The sequence below is a fragment of the Cavia porcellus genome, unplaced genomic scaffold (assembly GCF_034190915.1).
Source record: "Cavia porcellus strain 051 isolate PalLab524CR breed Dunkin Hartley unplaced genomic scaffold, mCavPor4.1 scaffold_19, whole genome shotgun sequence".
Taxonomy (NCBI): Eukaryota; Metazoa; Chordata; class Mammalia; order Rodentia; family Caviidae; genus Cavia; species Cavia porcellus.
Genome location: NW_026947502.1, coordinates 6,623,216 through 6,646,135, shown reverse-complemented (window position 1 = coordinate 6,646,135; position 22,920 = coordinate 6,623,216). Strand labels below are relative to the sequence as shown.

The following is a 22,920-nucleotide window of genomic DNA, read 5'->3' as shown; positions in this document are numbered from 1 at the left end:
TGCCACCTGCAACTTAGAAGAGAGGCTTGCATGGTTCACAGTTTGTAGAGGTTTCGGTCCTTGTGTAATCAGCTGGCTCCCAGGTAGGATGGTGCACAGAGGGGCGGGTGTGGTGGCAGGTAAACCTTTGCAAGTCATGCCCCAGTGTCCTGCCTTTTCTGACCAGAAGCCACCTCCTAATAGAGTCGGCTACAATGCCCCAGTGATCCAGTCACCTTCCAAAAGCCCTCCCTAGGAATGCAGGCAGCTTTTGCAGGACATGTAGGTATAAACCATGGCAGGGGTCCTCGTGGCTGCTGTGTTGAAAACAGACTTTAGAGGAAAAATGACCAGAGTAGCCAGATCTAATCAGAAGGTGATGGCGGCAGTTTGGGTGAGAGCGGTCAGCAATGGAGACCAGGGTGATGGCAGAGGAACTGGTGCAGTGTTTGGTTCTGGAAAGATGTCACAGGTGACGCTGACAGCATTTCTCAGAGCCTGCGTGTAGGTAGGCAAGAACGTGAGGAGTGAAATCTTGGCCTGAGCAACCTGAAGGACGGAGTTGCCCCGAACGGAGTAGGGGGAGGCTGTGCTGGAGTGGCTTGTTTTGCACACGTGTGTGTTACACCTCCATCAGAAGTGGACAAACCCATACAGTGCTGTGAGGTCTGGGCTGCAGATGGGAACGTGGGCATCTGGATTGAAATCCATGAGACACATGAGCATGAAAGGGCCAGGCCCAAAGGGAGGGGCCAAGAAAGGAGTAAAAACAAGCAGCCAGAGAGTGGGCGGAAAACCCGTGTGAGGACAGTGCACGCGTGAAGAGCACGCGCCAGGAGGAAGTGGTGATCAGCCGGGCGATTTGCCGCCCAGAGCCCAGGCAGATGGAAGAGGTTTTATTCCCGATGGCATCACGGAGGCCACCGAGTCCCCTGACACCAGTGGCTTCAGCGTAGTGTGGAGGTGGGGCGTGTGTATGCAATTCTGCTGCAAAGAGGATCATCAAGTTCAAGGCGACTATAATTTGGAGATTAGAATGAATGAAACAGTTGTAGGCAAGAGCAAGGACTCAGGAGAACCTGGCCTTCGAGGAGCAAGGCGGGGATCTAGGGCATCCTGGCTCCAGCCACGGTGGAGAGATGGGGTGGCAGAGTGCCCCCAAATGCCACTGAGGCTGCAGTAGGAAGGCCAGGCAAGGAGTGAGCATGGGGCAGGACACTCCGGGTCAGAGGAGAGAGGTCACGACAGTCCTAAGGCAGAGCTGTGACCGGGCGGCATTAAAGGCTCCCTGGAGACCGCTGGCCATGAAGTGAAAGGCAGCCAGAAGGCAGCCCATCTTCTCTGGCCATCTGCAGAATAAGGCAGACTTGGATTTTCCAGAGCTGGGAGCTAACCGAGTGTGAGTTCTAGGAAGGAAGAGACAGGAAGGCGAGCGTGTGAGAAGGCGGTGCTTATGATGATTGTGGTTTTGCGTTGGGTGAGCAGGAAAGCCAGGCCACAACCGAGAGGAGAGACGGTGAGGCGCATGGACCTGTGCTCCCACCGAGGTAACCGCAGTGCTCGGAGTTGCACTGATTTTCATTAATCCTTTGTCTAAGCGGAAAGTGGCAATAATACGGTTTCCTTCTTATATAAAGGTATAGCTAGGGTCCACCCAGACAAATAGAAAAGGTGACATGGAAGTGGGAAGCTTCCAGGAAAGTGGGTTAGACCTTCAGAGTTAGCCCAGAGGAAACGATCGAGCCCAGAGAGAACAGAAAAGCATTCGGCCCCAGGCGAGCCTGCTTCCTGGGAGTGAACAAAAATGTTGTACGCCAGAGTAGGCCTCTGATTTCTCAATTTCACAACTTTTTCACATTCTTAAAAATTGCTGAGGATTTGAGGGAAGTTTTGCTTATATGGGCTTTGGTTGTCAGCACTGTTATTTTTCATTGTTTTAAAAATATTTTAAAATATTTTAAAATATTTCTGACCTCCTTTAACAAGAAAGCCTCTACATGTTAATATAAATGCCACATTTTTATGAAAAATAATTACATTTTCTAACATCTAAATAAGAGACAAGAGTAAGGCTGTTTTACATTTTTCAAGGTTCTTCTGCTTGGTTTAATAGCTGATAGCTGGACAGGCCTACGAAGACTCCAAACTACAGGGTCGTGACTAGTAAGACATCTCTGGTCTCGGTTTCCTCGGCCCTGAAACGGAGATGACTGTCATTCAGATCGTCCCATGCAATGTGTGAAGCCAAATGAGACTCTGGGGGGTTTTCTGTCCCTCGAATGCAATGCCTAGAACACCCTTGAAAATCACCAAACACTACTGCTCGTCCCCAGGAAGCAACCCTCTTTGAACTGGAAGTGGGTTGGCAGATTTATGAGGACTTCCTGGCTTTGCTGATGGCTGTTTGGGTTTTCTTTGCAGCTGACCCGTGGAGTGCCCCAGCTGGAATACCGCTGTCCAGGTGGCTTCTATGGAAACCTTTCCTCCCAGCGCCACGTGAATGACCACGAGTGGCACTCCATCCTGGTGGAGGAGACAGATACCTCCCTTCGCCTGTCAGTGGACGGCATGAGCAACGTCTCCCTCGCTGTCCCCGACAAGTGCCGGGCTCTGCGGCCTAAAAGACACCTTGTGCTGGGCGGCCTTGTCCTCTCGAATTCTTCCTCCAACGTTTCCCAGGGCTTTGAGGGCTGCCTGGATGCCATTGTGGTCAACAGAGAGGGGCTGGAGCTGCTGGTCCACGGCAAAAAGACTGCAGGTTTACTGGAGAAACGGGCCCTCAGCCAGTGCTGTTTGCATGGCGACCACTGCAGCCGGAACCCGTGCCTCAACGGTGGGAGGTGCTCACAGACCCCTGGGGCAGGTAAGAGCCAGAGCAGGCAGCCTGAGCTCACCCCAGACTCCTCAGGGTCCTTGGTGCATTGAGCTTGCAATCCCGTGTCACTGGCAGGCGGACAAAGCAAGTGCCTTCCCCATGGCCCTGAGGGCAGGAGGAGAAAGAGGCATTCACAGTGCCATGTCACAGCTCAGGGAACTGCAGGGCTCTAAGGGCTGCATAGGGCAAGGGTGGATGCTCAGTGGGAGAGGCGAGTTCGGGGTACAGAGCCAGGCAGCACACTCGTGCCTTCCAACTCCGTATACCCCTCTCTTACCCTCACCAGGCTATGGGCAGCAGGGTGGGAACTGCTAGGTCTATGCTGGGGGAGTCAGGAGCTGTTCCTCTTCCTCATGTCTTTGTGGTGTTGCAGAAGACCCCGGGTCCCCAGAGCTGATATAATCACATATCTCAGTGTCACTGGTGGTCTGGGCCACCTCTTCTCCCCCTTTAACCTGTCCTCCACCCTTTACACCCTTCTGGCCCCCACCAGGAACAGTTAATGTTTCTGAACGGGTCCTTACACAATGCATATGACTAGCTTGACACTTGAATGTGTTATTAATAAGTAACTTTTTACGTGTTCACTTATTTGTTTTCAATACTGGGGATTGAACCCAGGGGCTTTGCACTGAGCTATATCCCCAGCCCTCTATTTATTTGTAAGTTTGGAGACACAGTCTCCCTAAGTCACTAAGTTGCCCAGCCTAGGTTCAAATTTGTGGATCCCTGCTTGAGCCTCCCAGAGAGCTGGGACGACAGACTTATGCCATCACACCCAGCTTTAGCAATTTTTTTTAAGGTATCAGCATTTGAACTCAGGACCTTGCACTGGCCAGGCAAGTGCTTATGCTGCTGATAGCCCCAGCCCCAGCGACGGATTTTTCAGATCAGCTCGTACTATCATGAGTAATTCTTACTCACTGCTTTTAACTGTGGCCCGGTCCCCCATGGTGCATATGAACTAACATTTTCCCTTCCCTCCTCCCAGCCATACATACATGGGCATCTCCATCTTATCCATAGCTCTTTACGAACCTGTGTGAGAGTTTCCTATTTGCATACTCACGTGCCTGGAGTACGCAAAGAAGTGTCTTGATTATCCAGAGCTTGGTGGCTCACAGCGTGACCACTGCAGTCTCTACCTCACCAGCTGTGCCAAGGCTGCTGGGTGCCCACACCCCTGCCCACCCTGACATCATCCGTTTTCTCACTTTTACCCTGATGACCCATTGCCATTTCTCCAGCTTCTCCCCACACATCCCACCTCCTGCAGGAGCCAGAGTGACCTCAGTGAAGCACAGATCTGGGCACGCCACTGCCCTGTAAGGACTGTCCGGTGGCCCGCCCCCCTCTACTGAGGAGTGTAAATCAGTGCCCACAGCCCCCGCTGCCCCGTGCGCTGGGCTGTCCTGTACCTCACACTGTGCCCATTCCTCACTGGGCGGGCCACATTCACGGCCTTTCCTTTTCTGAACTCGCCACAACCTCTCCTCTGAGCCCTTACAATCCTCTGCCTGAACCGCTTTCTCTTTCCTCCTAATTTCCATTCATCTTTCAGGTCTCAAATGAACTATTTCCTGGGCTTCTAGACTATACTACCCTCTCCTCAATGTTTCCCTTTAATAAAACTAAATTCTTCGTAATTATGGAGATAATTATAGCCCAGTAGCTAGATTTGAATTCCAGGTTTTGCCATTTACTAGCCGTGTGACCTTGAGCAAATAGAACACATTCTCTGTGTCTCCCTCCCTCTTTGGCCACTTCTGGTCCTGTGCCCAGAGAGGATCAGGGAACCGCAGCTGATGTCAGGTACCTGATTACTAGACCAAGGAATTCAGGATCAGAAGAGCTAAATCACAAAGACCCTTAGATCAGTGACCGTGCGTGAGTGTTTATTACCGTAACTGTAACTCCTCTGTCCCCAGCTACTCTTCAGATGCCCGTTTTCCCTCCTTGCCTGTAGGTAGGTTAAGGCTAGGGACCAAGTGTTCCTATTCAGCAGGGCACCACTGGTATTTGGCCACAGGTGGCTGCATAAAGAACAATGGCCACCACACGGCCGAGTCCCACCCGCCTGCTTGGCTGGTGACTCCATCAGCCGCCACCTTCTCCTGTCTTTCCTAGGCTATGTCTGCGAGTGTCCCCCTCCGTTCTCTGGGAAGCACTGTGATGAACGCAGAGGCGCCGAGAACTGTACTTCCACACCCTGCCTCGAAGGGGGTCCTTGCATCTCCTCCTCTGAAGGCGCTTCCTGCACCTGCCCGCACCCCTACATGGGGGACCGGTAAGTCCAGACAGGCTGCTCTTCACTCGGCACTCAGGCGGGGCACTATGTCTCCGGAGATGCCGCTGGGATTCCAGGGACTGCATACTGCAGAGACATGGCCTCTAGCTTTTCCCTCTCCTCTGATCCTGTATCCAAACCCCTGTCCTTTGAAGTAGCCCCTCCAGCCTCCCAAGATACCCCACTCCCTATTCTGAATCTACTGAGTCAGATGCACGGCCTGGGACTGTACGCTCCTCACCAGCTCCTCGGTTCCGATCTTTGCTGAAATCTGAAAATAAGTATTTGTGCTTTCTCTGCCCCGTGACTCTCCAGAAAGTGGCCAAGGCAAAATACATCTGCTTGATACGGGTGCTGCCCGATCTCAAACGCACTATAGGCTGTCTGTGCCTGGCAGTGGGCAATGTGAGGGAAAGAAATTGATCTTAGAATCCTAGAGGTTAAGATATTTTGACAAGAATCTCATCCTGTTGTTTGGATCCTTTAAGAAGTCATGAGAGAAACTTGTGAAAAATAGTTTCCCAGATCCCATCTAGACCAGCTGTATCCAAATCTCCAAACATGGGCCTGGGTTTATTTTTACCAAGGGATCTCCATGCTATCAGCCTGTGTGCAGCCAATGATGTGATCCACTCGCCCATTTTACAAATAGGGAAACTGAGGTGCAGAGAGACAAAGGCTTTGCCCAAGATTACCGTACATGCGGATGAGAAGAAGGACTCGAACTGTCATTTCCCACCCTGCTCCCTGTCCTGCCACAGGGAGTGTGACCCATCAGACATGCTGTGGGGACACAGCACAGTACTTCAAGAAAGCAGGGTCTGTATTTTCAAAGAGGAACTTGGGAAAAAAAACACAACACTGAATCCTCAAGGAGAAACTTGTCTGTGGAGAGATTTCAGGCTCTGGGAGATGTTTTGGGCTCACATTAGGTGGGGAAGCCTCTCCAGGAATCTCTCCAAAGTGCACGGAGGTGAGGACTGGACACTGCTGAGCACAGGCACCCAGCACTCACTCGCTTCTCCCCAAAGAAGAACCAAAGTAACATGCAGATGCTGCCCCTGGCCTGGGCACCTTTGGGAAAACAGTGCAATTCAACTGCCAGCACACAGAAACCTGGTAAAACCCAGTGACCTGGGACAGCATCAGAGCAAGAAAACAAAACACACAGGCACCTGCTGCCCTGGCTCCATGTCCGGAGTACGAGGAGACTCTGCTTCGCAGGGGTAAAGGTGAGAGAGACCCAGCAAACTGTCAGCACAGATCCCCGTGATCCTAGCTACTGGAAAGTTTCACAGTGCTTGCAGCCTAAATAGATTAAGAGGTCAGTGATCCACACAGTCTGCCGACTTTGGAAAAGGAGTTCATGCCGTCTCCCAGAAATCCCTGCGCGTGCCGAGGGCTGTCTTCAGTTTGCATCTGCACTGCTTTGGAGGTCAGAGGCCACATGCATCCCCCCTCTGGGACCCCAGAGACTTTCTGCTGCCCTGGCTCAGCGGGGGCTGCCTCGGTGATAGAGTTCCTGTGACACAAACCCACTGAGGGTGCTACAGAGTGGGGAGCAGGCGTTGTCACACGGAGGGAGAGCAGGGTGCCATTCACAGAGGCTGGGGAATCAGGGAGCAGTATGGCCAGGTGACCGCTGTCTCACATGGGTCGGGACTGGGGCCACCACCCCCACGCATTTCCTCCCACTGCTGTCCCAATGCTAGGCATGGCACAGAAAAACCCAGCCTCCGTAGAGGCACACTGGCAGGGTTCTGAGCCACGCCAAGGTGGCCCGGCTGGAGTCCTGCCCCAGGAACAAAGCTTGAAAAGATCGGCAGAGAAACTTTCTGAAGTCAACCACATCCCACTCTTTCTTTCTGTCCTGCGAGTGCCTCAGCTGAGATGAAATTTTCTCACCCCTAGGTGACCTGCAGGCACTCAAACAAAAATTGGGGGAAGAGCCCCTAGTGTCTACCTCAGTCCTAGGCAGGCGCGGCCCCAGTAGCAGGAAAGAAGAACATAAGCTAGCTTTTCCTGCCATAGCCGCCCTGTCCCCCACACCTCATCTCATCACAGGCTGCTGACAAGACTGGGTATGAGGGCCCCAAAGAGGGTGCCTGCTATGACCCTCGTCCTGGACTTCTCACCACTACTGCTGTAACCATGCCAGAGACGAATTCAAGTAACAGCCAGCAAACATACACATACTCAAATACAAATGAGAGTTTTAAAGAGAGTCAGGATCAGCTGTGCCCTGGAAATCTCCATCGGCCTACTGGGGGCACCGCTCCCTGTGTAGAAGTGAGCACATAGGGTACACACCACACTGGCCTGAGCTGCTAGAGGGTCCCTGCTCCTGCAGAGAGAGGGCTCCCCACCACACTCATATGGTGCACACACTCTGCCCAAGCTCACTAATCAGAGCCTAAGAAGCTCCCGCACAGCCTCCGACTGAAGAAAACAGCACTGGATGAGAAACTGACACCCCAAGATGTAACTTCAGAAGGCAGCCACTTACTAGGAAGGCCAGTCCATAAACATGGTGGAGGTACCAATTAAACATAATGGTCTAGTAACAGATTCCAAAAATATTGAAATGGGTGAAATGCTTCATAAAGAATTATTTAAATGGTTATTAAAAAGCTCACTGAAACCTACGAGAATATACAGTTAAATGAAATTAGTGAAGCAATGCAAGGTATAAATGAGCAAAGATAGTTTAAAAGGAACCAATCAGAAATCTTGTAAATGAAGAGGTCTGTAGTCAAACAAACAAACAAAAAATTAACTTGAAAGCCTCAGTAGTGCACTGGATCAAGGAGAACAGGGAATCCTGCAGCTTGAAGACAGGTGTTTTGCAGTATCTCATTCAGACAGAAACAAAGAATAAATAACAAAGAAAACATTCGAGGTCTTTGGGACACCATGAAAAGATCAGATATTTACCTCATGGCAGCATATGAGATAGCAGGGGAAATAAAACTTGAAGGTGTCAGTAAAATAGTAGCAGAAAACTTCCTGATCACAACAGTAAACTGTCAACAGTACAAGACAAAGAATTTAAAAATCTGCAACAGAAGTCACCGAGTCAAATTTAAGCACAAACCCATTAGACCAACAGATTTCTCTGTAGAAATCATACAAGCTAGGAGGGTATGGAATAATGTACTATTTCACGTTCCAAAAGAAAATAACTGTTCAATCAAGATTACTATACTTTGCAGAATCTATCCTTCAGGTTGAAGACCTTTTAAGATAAGCAAAACTAACATAGTCCATGGCCAAACTGGCCTTATGAAAGATGCTTAAGAGTCCTATACTCAGAAGGAGGAAGGTAACTACCATCATCACAGCATGTGAAAATCTCAGTCTCTTTGTAAGAACACAAAATAACGCATGGGAGAGAATCACATTATCAGTGCAGCAAACCATCAGACTGTAAAGGTAAGTAAGAGTAAGTCAAGCAGAAAATATTCAAAACAATCAGAAGAAAATAAAGTGACAGACACAGGCCTGTATATCTCACCAGAATTCTGAACGTGAAGGATTTTACTTCTTCAGTTAAGAGGTGCAGGCTGGCTGAACAGATTAAAATCAAGACCTAGATGCTGCCTGCAAGAAATACACCTCATGAATAAAGGCACGCAGAGAGCTAGAGTCAGCGGGTGGGAAGTAACAACTCAGCCAAGTGGAATCTGGAAATAGGCAAGAAGAGCTATAGCTGTATCTGACAAACAGACTTTAAGGTAAAAATTGTGTGGAGACAAGGTCACTACATAGTGATCAAAGGATCAATTCATCACGAAAATGCAGCGGGCCAGGCGTGGAGGTGCACACTTGTCATTCCAGCACTCCGAGAGGCTGAGACAACAGGATAGCAAGCTCGAGCCCAGCCTGGGCAACTTAGCAGCTTAGCCAGACCTTGTTTCAGAATTAAAAAGGCTGGGTATGTACCTCAGTGCAGAGGCCCTAGTTCAATCCTCAGGATTAAAAAACAAAGATATGGTGATTATAAAACTATACCTAATAGCAGGGAGTCTAATTTTATAAGCAAAACACTATTAGATGTAAAGGGGAAAATAAATCCCAATAAAGGGAAATACTAATATCTCACTCTCTCCAATGAGCAATGTAGACAAAATATCAACAAAGGTGCTCCAGAGTTCAACTACATCATGGACCTTTACAGAAGATTCTCTCCAACAACTGCAGAATACACATTTTCATTAGCACGTGGACCTTGAACAGATCATGTATTAGACCATGAGACAAGTCTTAACAAGTTCGAAGGAACTGAAATCCTATCTTGTGTCTTTTCTGATCACAGTGCAGTGAAGGTGGAAATCCACAGCAACAGAAACTATAAATTGTACGTGGAGAATAAATAATCCTCTTTTGAATGAACAGTAGGTCACTTAAGAAATCAAAAGAGAAATTTTAAAATTATTTGAAACAAATGAAAATGGAAACAACATACCAAAACTTGTGGGGGGGGTGTCAGCAAAAGCAGTATTGAAAGTTTATAGCAATAAGTGACTCCTTAAACACAGAAGCATTGGGCCGGGGGTATAGCTCAGCAGCACAGTGCTGCCTGGCTGCTATGAGGTTGTGAGTTCAATCCCCAGTACCAGGAAAAAAAAAAAAAGAAGGATTTAAAATAACTTAATAATGAACCTCAAAGTCTTGGAAAAACAAGAATTAACCATGCCCAAAGTTAAAAGAAAAAGATAAAAAGCCAAAATAAGGGAAACAGTGTCTAGAAGAACAATAAAAGGTATCAATGATACAAACAGTTGGTTCTTCGAAAAAATAGGCCACACTGACAAATCTGTAACTAGATTAACCAAAAGATAGGCAGAGAGAAAATCCAGATAAATAAAATTAAGAGCTGAAAAAGGAAACATTACAACTGATTCTACAGAAACACAAGGGATCATTAGGTTTTGTTTTTTTAATATATCAGGATTCGAACTCATGACCTCATGCTTGCCAGGCAGGCACTATGCTGCTGAGCTACATCCCGAGCCCATTATGGGTTATTTTGAGAAACTGTATGCTAACAAATTGAAAAATCTATAAGGAACAGAACAATTTCTGAATACACATGACATACAAAAATTGAACCAAAATGATATTAAATAAACTTGAGTAGACTAATAACAAATAATGAGATTAAATCAATAATTAAAAGCCTTTCGACAAAGAAAACCCCAGGGCCAAATGGTTTCACTGCTGAGTTTTACCAAACATCTAAAGAACTAGCAGCAATGTTCCTTAAACTATTCCACAGAACTGAGGGCCTTATTCTACACAGTCAGCATCAGCCTGGCACCAAAACCTGACAAGAACACAGCAACAAACAAACAACAATCTAGACCAGGATCCATGATGAACAAACAGCACGTGAAAAAGATCCTGTATCATGATCCAGCTGGTTTCACTGCAGAGCTGCAAGCATGATTCACCATACAAACGTCAATACATTAGTTCACCATGTAAGTAGAACAAAGAATAAAAATCATTATCATTTCAATAAATGTAGAAAAACTGAAAATATTTCCTCTAATATTAGGAACAAATCAAATCCCTACTTAAACTGCTTTTGTCCAATATAGTGCTAGATATTTTAACCAGAAAAATTAGGCAAGACAAAAGAATAAAAGGCATACCAATAGAAAAAGAGGTTATTGATTACCCCTGTTTGCAGATGATGATTCTATACATAGAAAACCTAGACTGGCCACGCGTGGTGGTCCTCGCTCACAATCCCGGCACTCAGGAGGCTGAGGCAGGAGGATTGCTGTAAATTCAAGGCCACTCTGGGCTACAAAGTGAGTTCAAGGTCAGTCTGAAATGCATAGTGAAGAGAGATTAAAAAAAAAAAAAAGAAAAACTAGATTTCACCAAAAGACTAATTAGGTCTGATAAAGCCAATAAAATAGTAGGATACCGAATCATGAAAGCAACGCCATTCACAATAGCCACTGAGAGGGAAAAGGGGGCCAGGCTAATAATAAACTAAAGTGGAAGACTTGACACACTAGAAATTACAGAAAGCTGAAGAAAGAAAGAAAAAGAACACAGTCCCAGGTGGGAAGACCTCCCATGAGGGGAATGGGATGGAAAGGCCAGAAGAATATTACTAAGATTCCATACTCTTCAAAATGATCTGCAGAGACAATGCAGTTCCCTTCCGAATACCAACCACATTCTTCACAGAACTCAGAATTCATACAGAAGCACAAAAGACCCCGAATAGCCAAAACGATCTTGATCACAAAGAGCAAGGCTGGAGGCCACGCAGTCCCTGATTTCAAGACATGCTTCAGGACCCTAATGGACAACACACAGTGACATCATCCGGACCAAAGGGCAGAAGAAGACACAAATGAACCCCCGCATCTGCAGCCAGCAGCTTTCAGACAAAGCTGCCCAAAAGAATAAACTGCAGTAGAATTTCAGGCGGGAGAGTTTTTAGACTTGGGCAAGGTAGGGGAACCTTTCTCAGTACCGTACCCCTCGAGAGTGAGTAGACCTGGCCACGGAAGTTTCCCTAAGAGACCTCCGCCATGAAAAGCCAAGCTGAAATGGATTTCAGCGGTCCTGTGGTTTGCAGGGCTTTTCCAGAGCAGCTTATGCTCTGCAAGACTGATCTGTACGAGGCCAGCTGGGCTCCTGTGACAGCTGGTGAAGGACAGCAGGTAGTACTGATGCCTGGTCAGTATCATGAGGTGACCACTGACCTGTTTCTGGGGCCCTGGACAACTGGGTGTGTCCATTAATTGGAAATACCTCATTGGTGGAGAGACTCCACTGCCTCGATCTCATTGGTGGAAAATAATACGCCCAGATTCTAAAGGTGATGAAGGGAATACAGCTGAAGCCTATCCTTTTTCTTTTCTTTTCTTTTCTTTTTTTTTTTTTTTTTTTTTGAGACAGGGTCTTGCTGTGCAGTTCAGGCTGGCCTTGAGCTCACTTTGTAGTCTAGGCTGGTCTCGAACTCGCAACGATCCTCCTGCCTCAGCCTCCCTAGTGCTGGGATTAAAGGCTTGAGCCACCATACCTGGCTTGAAGTCTATCTTTTCCTGGGGAAGGATACAATGTTCTGATGTTGATGTGTTTGATAATAGCTGTCTGTCTGTCTATCCATCCATCCCACCCATCTATCCGATGGAAAGTGGCAGCCCCAGAGGTGAGTCTCTGTATCACAGACTCTGTGAGAGGACGTGGAAAATACAGTATGACTCAGCCCCTGCTCACCTCTCTCTCTGTAGGTGTGAAATGGAGGCGATCGGTTGCTCCCAAGGACACTGCCTCATCACCCCTGAGATCACAACAGGGGACTGGGGACAGCAGGAGCTACTGATTGTCATCGCAGCCATACTGTTCATTATCATCACCACGGTCGGACTCCTCTTCTACTGCCGCCACTGCAGGCCTCACAAGCCCGTGGCCATGGAGGACCCAGACCTCCTGGCCAGGAGTGTTGGTGTGGACACCCAAGCCACGCCTGCCATGGAGCTCGACCCGCTGAGCACCAGCTCCTGCAACAACTTAACTCAGCCAGAGCCCAGCAAGACCTCAGGTCCGAATGAACTCGTCACCTTTGGGCCCAGCTCAAAGCAGCGGCCGGTGGTCTGCAGCGTCCCTCCCAGGCTCCCACCAGTGACGGTCACTTCCCACTCTGACCACGAGTCCATCATCAAGAGGACCTGGTCAGCTGAGGAAATGGGTCAGTACAGCCAGGTGCCCAGAGGTCTCAGTACAATCCCTAGGGTGAAAAAGGGGTGTGGGGGTGTCTGCACACTGGTGCTTTGCTGGGAGAGGAAAAGGAAACAGTGGTCCAAGTTTCTGCTCACCTCGTCTGCAGGCGCAACCACCTTGAGTGAGACTCGGCTGGCTTAGAGGAGGGAACTTCACTCTCCTTTTTGATGCAAAAACAAATGAATTTGTCAAGCACTTTCTGTTTTTCTGGCATATTCTCCCGTAGTTACAAGACAGATTTGTCATTATTTGCCAGTAGGCACCCATCAAGATGAAGCGACTTGTTTTAATTCCCCCAGCTTTTCACTAGCAGAGACGAGTCTAGGACCAGGGAGCCCTGCCTGACAGTCTCTTCCAAGCCACTTCTCACTGCATCCCTGCCCATGACAGACGCCATCGAATCTCCAAGTGTAAACTGTGTGTCTGGCTTCCTTCCCTTGGGAAATGAAACTCTCCATAGCTCTCGGGGTGTCCAGCGGGGCAGGGGGGCCTGCATGGAGCTGCCCACTTTCCTCCCTTATCCATCCACTCTCAGGTCAGTGGCAGAGATTCGCAAGGTGGGATGGCTTTGGTTTAAATCTTGCACCTGCCTCAATGGCTTTGATATATCGAGTGCCTGTGAATGGGCCACGTACCTGCCTGCTCGCTGGACATGGTGGCAAGCACAGTGATGTAGAGTAGCCATAGGAACTGCTCCCAGGCAGAGCCAGCACTCACCTCTCCTGCTTTTCCTTTTCAGTGTACCCCGGTGTTGGTGTTGGAGGCACTGCAGTCCGCCCCCCCTCCTACTCCAGGAAGGAGCACTGGGAATACCCCCACCACTCGCAGGTTACTCAGGGGCCTCTGCCACCCTCGCCTCATCGCCAGCCCGCCCCAGCAGGCATGCCAGAGCCCACTGGTCTCTATGGGGGCTTTCCCTTCCCCCTGGAGCTGGAAAACAAGAGGGCTCCCCTCCCACCCCGCTACAGCAACCAAAACCTAGAAGACCTGATGCCCCCACAGCCCCCCAGTCCCCGGGAGCACCTGCTTGCCCCCTGCCTCAACGAGTACACGGCCATCAGCTACTACCACTCCCAGTTCCGGCAAGGCGGGCCCTGCCTGACTGAGGGGGGCTACAAGGGGGTGAGCATGCGTCTCAGCAGGGCTGGGCCCTCCTATGCAGACTGTGCGGGGGAGGGGAGCCCTCCCTCAGGCAGGGCCCAGCCCCGGGCACCCCCTAACTACGAGGGCTCCGACCTGGTGGAGAGCGATTATGGGAGCTGCGAGGAGGTCATGTTCTAGCTTCCTGCGCTCAGAGGGGGACAGGTGCAGGGCCAAGACCTTGGCGCCCCCTTCCCATGTCAGTATGGCCGGGACAGGGAGAGAAGCCCGCACACCCAGGCCAGGCTGCCATCCCTTGTAAGGTGCTCTTCCTGTCCCCCGGCTGCTTCCTGAGGTAGAGGAAAGCTGAGGGTAGCACCCCTAAAACAGCACCATGGCCCCAGGAGAGAGGGATGCACAGGGCAGTGACCCTGGGATGGGCCAGAGACAGGTCATGTGGACGGCCATCTCTCGGTCCCAGGAAGGAGGCAGGATGACGAGGTCAGCCCTGCCCAGAGGCGCCCTTTCAGAGGCTGACAGGGTTGTGCCTGAGAGGTCAGCACAGGTTGTGCTGCAGAGGTGAGGGTCTTCTGCCCAGGGCCTGCGCGAGGTCCTCCCAGGAGCAGAAAGGTGAGCAGGTACGGAGCCACCAGAGACCGCCTTGTGCATGCGTTTCCTGCATACTTGTCCAGTGTCTCAGGCACTGAGCCAGGCACAGTGCTGGGTATCGAGGGCTCCTAGGAAGCATCCCTCAGGGCTCGGTCTCCCCTGGTCCAGCTCCTGCCCCCACATGGGAGAAAGTTGTTCCAGCTCTTACAATCACACCACTTGCTTCCCAGCTCGGGCTGCCAGGGTTCTGAGCAGCCTTTCTTTGTTGAAGAATTTGGACCCCATGAGACTCTGGGTTCATCAGTCCAGGCACTTTTCGCCAAAGGCAAGAAGGAAATAATTCAGTTAAAAAAAATTCTATGGCACTTTTCAACCTTGCTGTCTGATGACTTTTCCCAAAGGGATCTCTCTTCTCTAGACACAAGGAACTTGGAACTCCCATTCAGGGCAAGTGAAGGCAGGGAGCCAACCAGCAGACTGTCCAGGCTGGGCCCCAGCCTTCCTGCCCTCCAGCACCGCTGCCTGCCAATCAAGTATTACCCGCACTGACTCCGCCCCATGCATGAGGGTCAATGTGGGCGCCTGTGTGCAGTCTGCGTGTACACGTGTGGGGTATATGCAGCCAGGAGTGAAGGGGGCAGAAGCCAGCGTGGCCTCCGGCAGCCTCAACACTCCCTCCCCTGGCCATTCCTCTGCCCGGTCCACTGCCTTTTCAAGTGGGCTGTCTGTGGAGAAAAGGAAATGAGACACTCTTGCCCACAGGCTTGCTGCTGACCGCGGGAGGACAGGTGTGGGTGACAGCATACAGCGTGAGTGGCTCGCGGCTGTGTGTGATTGTGAGCACGAGTGGTGGCATGTGTGCCTGGTACTTTTTTTTAAACAATAAAGTATCTTTTTTACTGTTATTTACTGTGTCACTTAGCCCCCTTAAGCTCAGATCAGGGGAACCGCATGAGGGTTACACAACCCTTAAAGCCAAGATAGAAGCAATCTGGGAGCCGGATGAGTTCTTTGAGGTCACAAGCGTGGGGATTCTCATATCTGCTGCAATTGCTAGCCAGACCCCCGAGTCCTACCCAAAACCGAGCCCTGAGGGTGGGCAGGGGAGACTGTTTAGGAAAAAAATACTCCAGGGTCTTAGCTACTGTTCTTGCTGAGACCAAATAACCAACACCCACAAATTAGAGAAGAAAGGTTAATTTAGCTCCCAGGGTATAGAGGTTTCAGTCCATAATCTGCTGGCTCCGAGGCAGGATGGTGTCACAGAGAAGAAACAGTTCATGCTAGGCAGAAGGCAGCAAAGCAACAAGGGGCAACCACAGCTCTTTCTATCCCTTGTACCTTACCCAGGCTACTCTGGGTGGGCAGCACTCACACCCTTAACCCTTGAGCCTGGCACTGCACCATCAATCCCAGTGTCACACACTCTAGACCCAAGCATGTCTGAAACCTATGACTGCATGAGGCTTTGGGGGACGTCTAGACACCAGCCATAACATGCTGACTCTGGCTCAGCTGCCTGCAGTGGTTCAAACTCCTTACAGGTGCAAAATCCGAGGGTCTGATTGCCCGGCAGCCACTAACCACAGGTTAATCAAACCAGGTTAACAGGACAGGACTATAACCTCCTCGGCTATGCACATGCCCCATCACGGTGGTAAGTGGGTTTCATCAGCAGACTGATTCGCACATCATTATCCAAAGCCCACAGTTTACAGCGGGGTCCGTTCTGGTGCTGCACATTCTGCGGGTGTGGACAGGTGTGTGCTGATGCATCCAGCACTGCAGTATCACCCTGAGCTGCTGTACTGCCCTAAAGGTCCCCTGCGATCTACCCATTTACCACACTCCCCTAATACCTGACCATCTCAGCATCTCCACGGAGTCCTCCTTCAGAAAGTCATCTAGCAGCATCACACCTTATGTAATCTTTCCAGATCGATTCTTTTTCACTAACATGCATTTAAATTCCCTCCCTGTCCATTCATGGCTCAATAGCCTATTTCTTTTTAGCCCTAAATAATAACCTATTGTTGAGATGCATCATGGTTTACCTATTCTTAACTAGGGTGGTATCTTGCTCATTTCTAAATTTGAGCAAGTGCAGCTAAAACGGCTCTAAACATCTGTGCACAGACCTAAGTTTTCAACTCCTTCAGGAGAATACCACAAAGTACAACTGACCCTAAGGTAAGGGTATGTTTAGTTTTCTAGGAAACCACTAAGGCATCTGTACAGCTTGCATTTCAGGCAGCAGTGAATGGGAGTTCTTGATTCATATCCTCACCAGCATAGCACTGTCCTGGATTTTAGCCCTTGACTTGTGCAGTGTCTTATTAGTCTAAATACAATGTCTATCTTTTATTTGAAGGGAATCTATATATCCTTAGTGAAGTAGCCCATCTTAAAAATCAGGTTGGTTGTTTTCTCATGGATGTATTTTAAGAGTTCTTTGGGTATTTTGGATAATAATTCTTTATCCAATAGATCTTTTGGTAAACATTTTCTCCTAGTCTGTATGTCTTTTCATCCGAGTCTTTTACAGAACTGAAAGTTTTAATCTTGGTCCGCCTTACTTCCTTCCCGGCAGTGCCTTGGTGTTGTGTCTGAGATCCCCACCACCCCGTGGGTCATCTAGCGCCTCTCTGATGTTAGCTCCTAAGAGCTTCACTGTGGCGTAACTCATCTTGAGGCCTGATATCCATTCTGAGGTCATTTTCATGACGTGTGCAAGGTCTGTGTCTGGATTAATTTCCTATGTGATTTCTGGTGGTTCCAGCACCATTTGTGGAAAAGCCCACTTCTCCACTGCTCCTGCCCTTGGCTCGCTGGTCAAAGTTTAATTCAGTTTATTTCTCTCCGTAAAATGAAGACAGTAAACAACAGCTGTCCGCTAATCTTGTTGTAAGAAACAACTGCAAATGTAGAGAGCTCACTGAAGCACAAGAGCACACCCACCGTTAGGAAAGCACATAATGCCAGCAGTTAACAGGTTCAGAAAGCATCATGTGGGAATCTATGAATAATCTAGTTTCATGTTGACAAAATTATTGCTTTCTTTACCACTTTTATGGTTTTTTGTTGTTGTTGGTTTTGCCCTGAAAGCATACCATCTCTACTGTAGCAACTTAATATTTTCCTTTAAATGTATTTATGGTCTCAAGTAAAATTTTTATTTGCCTTAAAATGATAATATCCATAAACCAAAGGATTTGAGAATTACTATTTTTTTCTAACATATATGAAGATATATAATGATTCAGCTAAAAAAGAAACTGTCCAGCGCCCCAAATGGTCTGCAAAATAGTGAACTACCTCACCTCAGGCTCCTCACCTCAGGGCTCCTAGAGGGGGCTCAGAGCCAGCACTTTGCTCTGGAATGCAAGGCAACACCCAGGCTGAACCCTGCACCCCACACAAGCCATTCCCCTGCTCTAGGCATCTCTGAGCCTGCACCTTCCCATGTCAGCCACTAGAGGGCTCTCTGAGCTCAATACTGGGCACAGAATTCCCGGAGGCCCCAGGCTTTCAGGGAACTCTTCCCATTCCAAGCCACTGGACCACCTGGTTCCAAATATCCCAAGTCTGAGATGGCAAGTGGAGTTCACAGCCCGCCAGAGGAACACTCATCTGCACCAGCCAGCACCTCTCCAGCCACCTCTCCTGCATGCCCTCTGCCTCACCTCAAATCCTCCAAAGATCCCACGTTAAGTCCTTGGTTATGGGTGGCAAAATCAAGGCACAGAAACCGAGCAGAACGCTCGGTATTAAGAACTTAAATGAGGCCACAATGTCTGGAAGTCGCAAGGCTCACTTTCCAAGTGGGGTCAGCCTGACCAGCTGTGCCCACACACATTCACATGACAAATGCCAGCTTTAGGACCCCAGAGGGGCGAGCACAGCAGCAAGCGGTACTCAGCAGCTGAGCTCAGAACAAGCCACGAACACTGCTCTGACAGCAGTGACATCTGTAGAGCTGGTGTGTCTAGATTTGGGGAAAAGGGACTGATTAACTGCCGGACAGGAAGCACCCAAGTGCTGGCTAAAAGCCCGCGGCACCGACTCTGAGGACCAGCTCGGGTGCCCTTTCCCTGCTGCCTCTGTGGAACGGCCACACACTGGCCCACTGGACAAAGCAGCAGGCTGTGGGTCGGACAACTTCGGTCTGGGAATTTTCCGAGGATTCCCCAATCAGTCCTCAAGAGCCAATCCAGGCAAGTGCTCGCCTAGATGGAAGCAAATTCAAAGTAAGCACATGACAGCAACTCCCTGCCAGCCAGAACACCATCCCCTGCTAGAGGAGACCACACCGAATTCAGTGCTCAACCGACACCTGTAGAACATGAGCCCCTGTAGGACCGGGGCTCTCCGGCAGCTCAGGATCTAGGGAAAGGGGCCATACCCAGCGGCCCTCGGGATCCACAGGGGACTGGCTTCATGCGTGTCCAAACTGAAGGATGCACCATGTAAAGCTGCGTGGTTTACACACATCCTTCCTACATGTTAAGCCACGCTAGATCATTTATGGTGCTCAAGGGAACGAAAACACTAAGACAGACAGCTGGTCTACTAAATTATTTAGGGAACAGAAAAAGGAGAAAGGCCTGCGCATGTGCAATGCAGATGCATCTTTCCATCTGCAGGTGCCTGCAGGTGCAACAGTGGAACCCAAGGCAGGAGAGTGGGCTAGTGGGTCCCAGCAGCACCGGTGGTGGAGGACAGGGTTGAACATCCTGCCAGCCAAGGCGGGAGCGAGGGAGGAGCGGCCATCTGACCTCTGGGTCTAGAAGCTGAGCCTCAGAGCCAGCACGGAGAAGAGGGCAGGCGAGGGTAAAGCACTGGGGGCCCTGCAGGATGTCAGCGGAGTGCTTGGGGCCATCACCAAGCCAGGCAGGGAGAAGGCCGTGTGGACGCCTCGGGACCACCCGGGCTTGGGGATTCTGTGTCCACCACAGAGGTGAGGTGAGAAGCGACAGAAGCAGGGGCAGAAAGGAGATTCCAGGGGCAGACGGAGGTGGGGAGTCAGAAAGGCCCGGCCACTTGGGAAACATGCCTGGGTAAGTTATTTAACTCTCATGCCTGGCTTTACAAAGTGGGGTGCTGGAGGTCCTTTCCCTTAGTGGATTTCAGTACCTAGCGAGACAGCATAGGCACAGCCGGGGCCCAGCACACTGGGTTGCTTTTTATAAACAGCTCCACTCCGGATTCTACATCTAACAGAGTAGATGTCAGGGAGAATAAAATAATGAAATGTAATTTAACCATATATTTAAAACACATACTATACTGTTGGTGGGAGTGTAGGCTGGTGCAACAACTGTGGAAACCAGTGTGGAGATGCCTCAAAAAACTAGGATGAGAGTTCCCATTCGACCCAGCTGTTTCCCTTCTGGATATCTTCCCAAAAGAATTAAAAACATCATACCATAGCAATATATGTGCACTCGTGTTCGTAGCACCACAATTGGTAATAGCCAGATCTTGGAAACAACCTAAATGGATAAAAAAGTTGTGGTATTTTTATACAATGGAATACTACTCAGCTATAAAGAAGGATCACATTGAGATATGCATAAATAAATGGATGCAACTTGAGAGCATGCTCATAAGTGAAATAAATCAGATGCACATGTGTAAACATCGTACTGTCTCACTAGTGTGAGAAGCTGAAACATTATATGTATATATGTATGTATATAAGAGTTATGCTAAAATAGATAAATAAATAAAACATATACTATACCCTAGACAAGCAGAATGTATTCCAGATAAGTAGAGCTACTTTGATATTTAAAAAATAATAATAATCAATATAAGCAACCATACTAGGGGCAAAAAAAAAAAAAAACTATGACTAGAGGAGACAAAAAGTTTGCCGCCTCTGTAAAATTCAATACCTATTCAGAATAACACAGGAATGCAGGAAGCTGTTATAAAAACCTGCCTCTTTTATGGGACTTCAGTGACACGCCGAGTGCGTTCTTGGGGACCAGAGGTGATCCTAAGCTGCTCCCTCTTACCACGCTATGAACACTCAAAGCTCTAACAAAGGGAGGGGAAGAGGAAAGAAGGAGCAAACACAAACCTCTCGCTTGCAGATGCCAGGATCACTGAGGAAACCTCAAGAAATCTACCCCAAAATTCACATAATTACCGAGCACCGAGGGGTCACACAGACACTGCCGCCAAACATTTGACCCTGAAAGAAAAGCACATTTGCATTTACAGCTGCTCCCAAGAATATTAAAGGTACAGATCCAACGAAACCTACCTAAGATCTGATAAGTGGCTAAAACAGCAAACAGCGACACCACCAAACACTGAGAAGGCTGCACAGCAAACAGCCGCTCATACGCAGCGGCAGAAGTGGAGAACGGGACAGCTGCTCTGGAAAAACGGTTTGGAAGCTCCTTTCAAAACTGAAAAGGAACTCTGCATCACAGCCCAGCCATTACACTTTTGCATGCCTATCCTGATGAAATGCAAACTTATTTGTATGAAGAAAGTTTTGAACAAGTATATACAATAGCTGTGTCTGTAACTGCCAAATCTAGAAACTGCAGATTTCCTTTCACAGAAAGGAAAAACAGTACCGTGGAACACTAGTTAGCAATAAAAAAGAACTACTGACACAAGCAATGATTTAGATAAACCCAAGGAAATTAAACCAACTGAAATTATACTGACTCTAGGCAGGATGAACTGGAACGCGCCTGTTATCCCAGCATTTGAAAGGCTTCCCGGGGCAGCCAATTGCAAAAGGTTATGAACAGAATAATTCACTAATTAAATTTATGCACCATTCGTTGAACACTGTGAAGTCAAAATGTCAGGATGCAAAGAGCGAGATTAGTGTACAAAGGAGCAGCTTTGAGGAGCCTCATGGTGATGCCAGGAGCTGTCAGACTACAGTGCATACAAAGCTACACCTGCACTCAACTGCACAGCGACACACACACACACACACACACACACACACACACACGGGTCCGCGTGTAACTGCAGAAACCGGAACAGCCTGTAGGGGGCGCCCCAGCATCAGTCTCCAGGTCCTATTCCGACCAGGGCCACGCACTGTGTCACGAGGTGGGGACACGGACCTCACCTCCCGTGCATTTCTGTACTTTCCTGTCAACCGTGACTGTTTCAAAGCTGCGATGCCGTCCGGAAAGCTCGGCTCCTGGGAGGAGCCCCTGGAACGCGCCCTGATCCCTGCCACGCGGCGGGCAGCGCCTCCCCACGACCAACAGTGGAGCAGCAAGAGCCGGCGCGGGCTGAGCCGGAGGCCACCGTGGTGAGGCTGGCGTGGCTGCGCGCAGGATCAGCACCTGGGAGAGAGGCCGGGGAGGAGGCCGAGTGTGCTCCCCCGACCCCTTCTGCTCTACCAAAAACCAGAGCCTGCAGAAGCCTGAAGACAGGCCCAAAGCCCAGGCGGGGACACGAGTCCAGGGAGCGCAAGGCTGCAGACGGGCGAAAGTGGGCCCCACACACACAGAGTCATGCACACTTCAGCCAACTCCAGCAATGGTAAACGCCCTGGTCTAAGTGCTGGTCCCTAGCGACACAGCCATGGCACTCTGCAAGTCCCAGCCTCCGTGTGTGCGTGTGTAAGACAAAACAGATTTCAAAGAACTGCTTCCATGACGCAGGGACAGCAAATCTGAAGTTCACAGGGCAACTGACAGCCTGGAACCTCAGGCAGAGCTGATGCTACAGTCCTGAGACCCGGTTTCCTGTGTCACAGAGAAACCGCAGTTTAAAGCCTTTCAGCCAGTTGGATTCTGAAGCCCGTTCACAGTGGGAAGGATAATTTTCATGTAAAGGCAAATGACTGTGGATGTGAACCACATTTCCAAAATAACTCTCAACAGCAGGTGGGGTGGCACACACCCCATAACCCCAGCATCCGGAGGCTGAGACAAGGGAATCGTTGCAAGTTCACGGCCAGCCTGAACTTTCGGCTGGCCGTGAACTGCACAGTGAGACCCTGTGTGTGGGGGGGGGGGCGGGGGACCACCTTCTCAACAATAACTAGACAACTGGGAATAACCAGCTGACACATGAAAGTAACCACAAACCTATGACACACAGAGGGCTGAAAATCCCCACTCAAGACCTCGAGGGGAGAGGACAGCAGCGTTGTACAGCAGAAAAACATTCCCCAGGCTTTTTCCTGGTACCTCTTGATTCCACGGACAGTCCTATCATTTGCACTCCTGCCCCTGTATAAACTCTTGGCTTAAGCCAGAAATATTTTAACCAAAGATCTAGCAAAGAAATCTGAATTACAGTACTTTTTTCAGTTTTCTGTGGTGCTGAGGTTTTACCCCAGCCAGGG

General features: G+C 49.3%; 1 protein-coding gene and 1 long non-coding RNA gene across 4 annotated transcripts in view; one reads left to right on the top strand and one right to left on the bottom strand.

The window, feature by feature from the left end:
* The window catches only part of Fat2 (FAT atypical cadherin 2), an 88,705-nt gene extending 73,218 nt beyond the window's left edge, over positions 1-15,487 (top strand). Inside the window, exons 21-25 of one of the 3 annotated variants that reach the window (XM_063230673.1) lie at positions 2,401-2,842; positions 4,982-5,141; positions 12,566-12,861; positions 13,633-14,025; positions 14,090-15,487. In XM_063230673.1, the coding sequence (XP_063086743.1) occupies positions 2,401-2,842; positions 4,982-5,141; positions 12,566-12,861; positions 13,633-14,025; positions 14,090-14,295 (1,497 nt within the window). In that variant the 3' untranslated portion in view covers positions 14,296-15,487. Of the gene's footprint in view, positions 1-2,400; positions 2,843-4,981; positions 5,142-12,403; positions 12,862-13,632 lie in introns of all 3 variants that reach the window. The other 2 variants (XM_063230672.1, XM_003464475.4) reach the window with 2 other exon arrangements.
* A 1,927-nt stretch (positions 15,488-17,414) lies between these two features.
* Positions 17,415-21,244, bottom strand: LOC134471590 (uncharacterized). Its single transcript, XR_010041056.1, has 2 exons — positions 20,668-21,244; positions 17,415-20,074 (listed from the first exon to the last, which is right to left on the bottom strand). It is a non-coding gene; the product is annotated as an uncharacterized LOC134471590 (long non-coding RNA).
* Between the last annotated feature and the right edge of the window lie 1,676 nt (positions 21,245-22,920).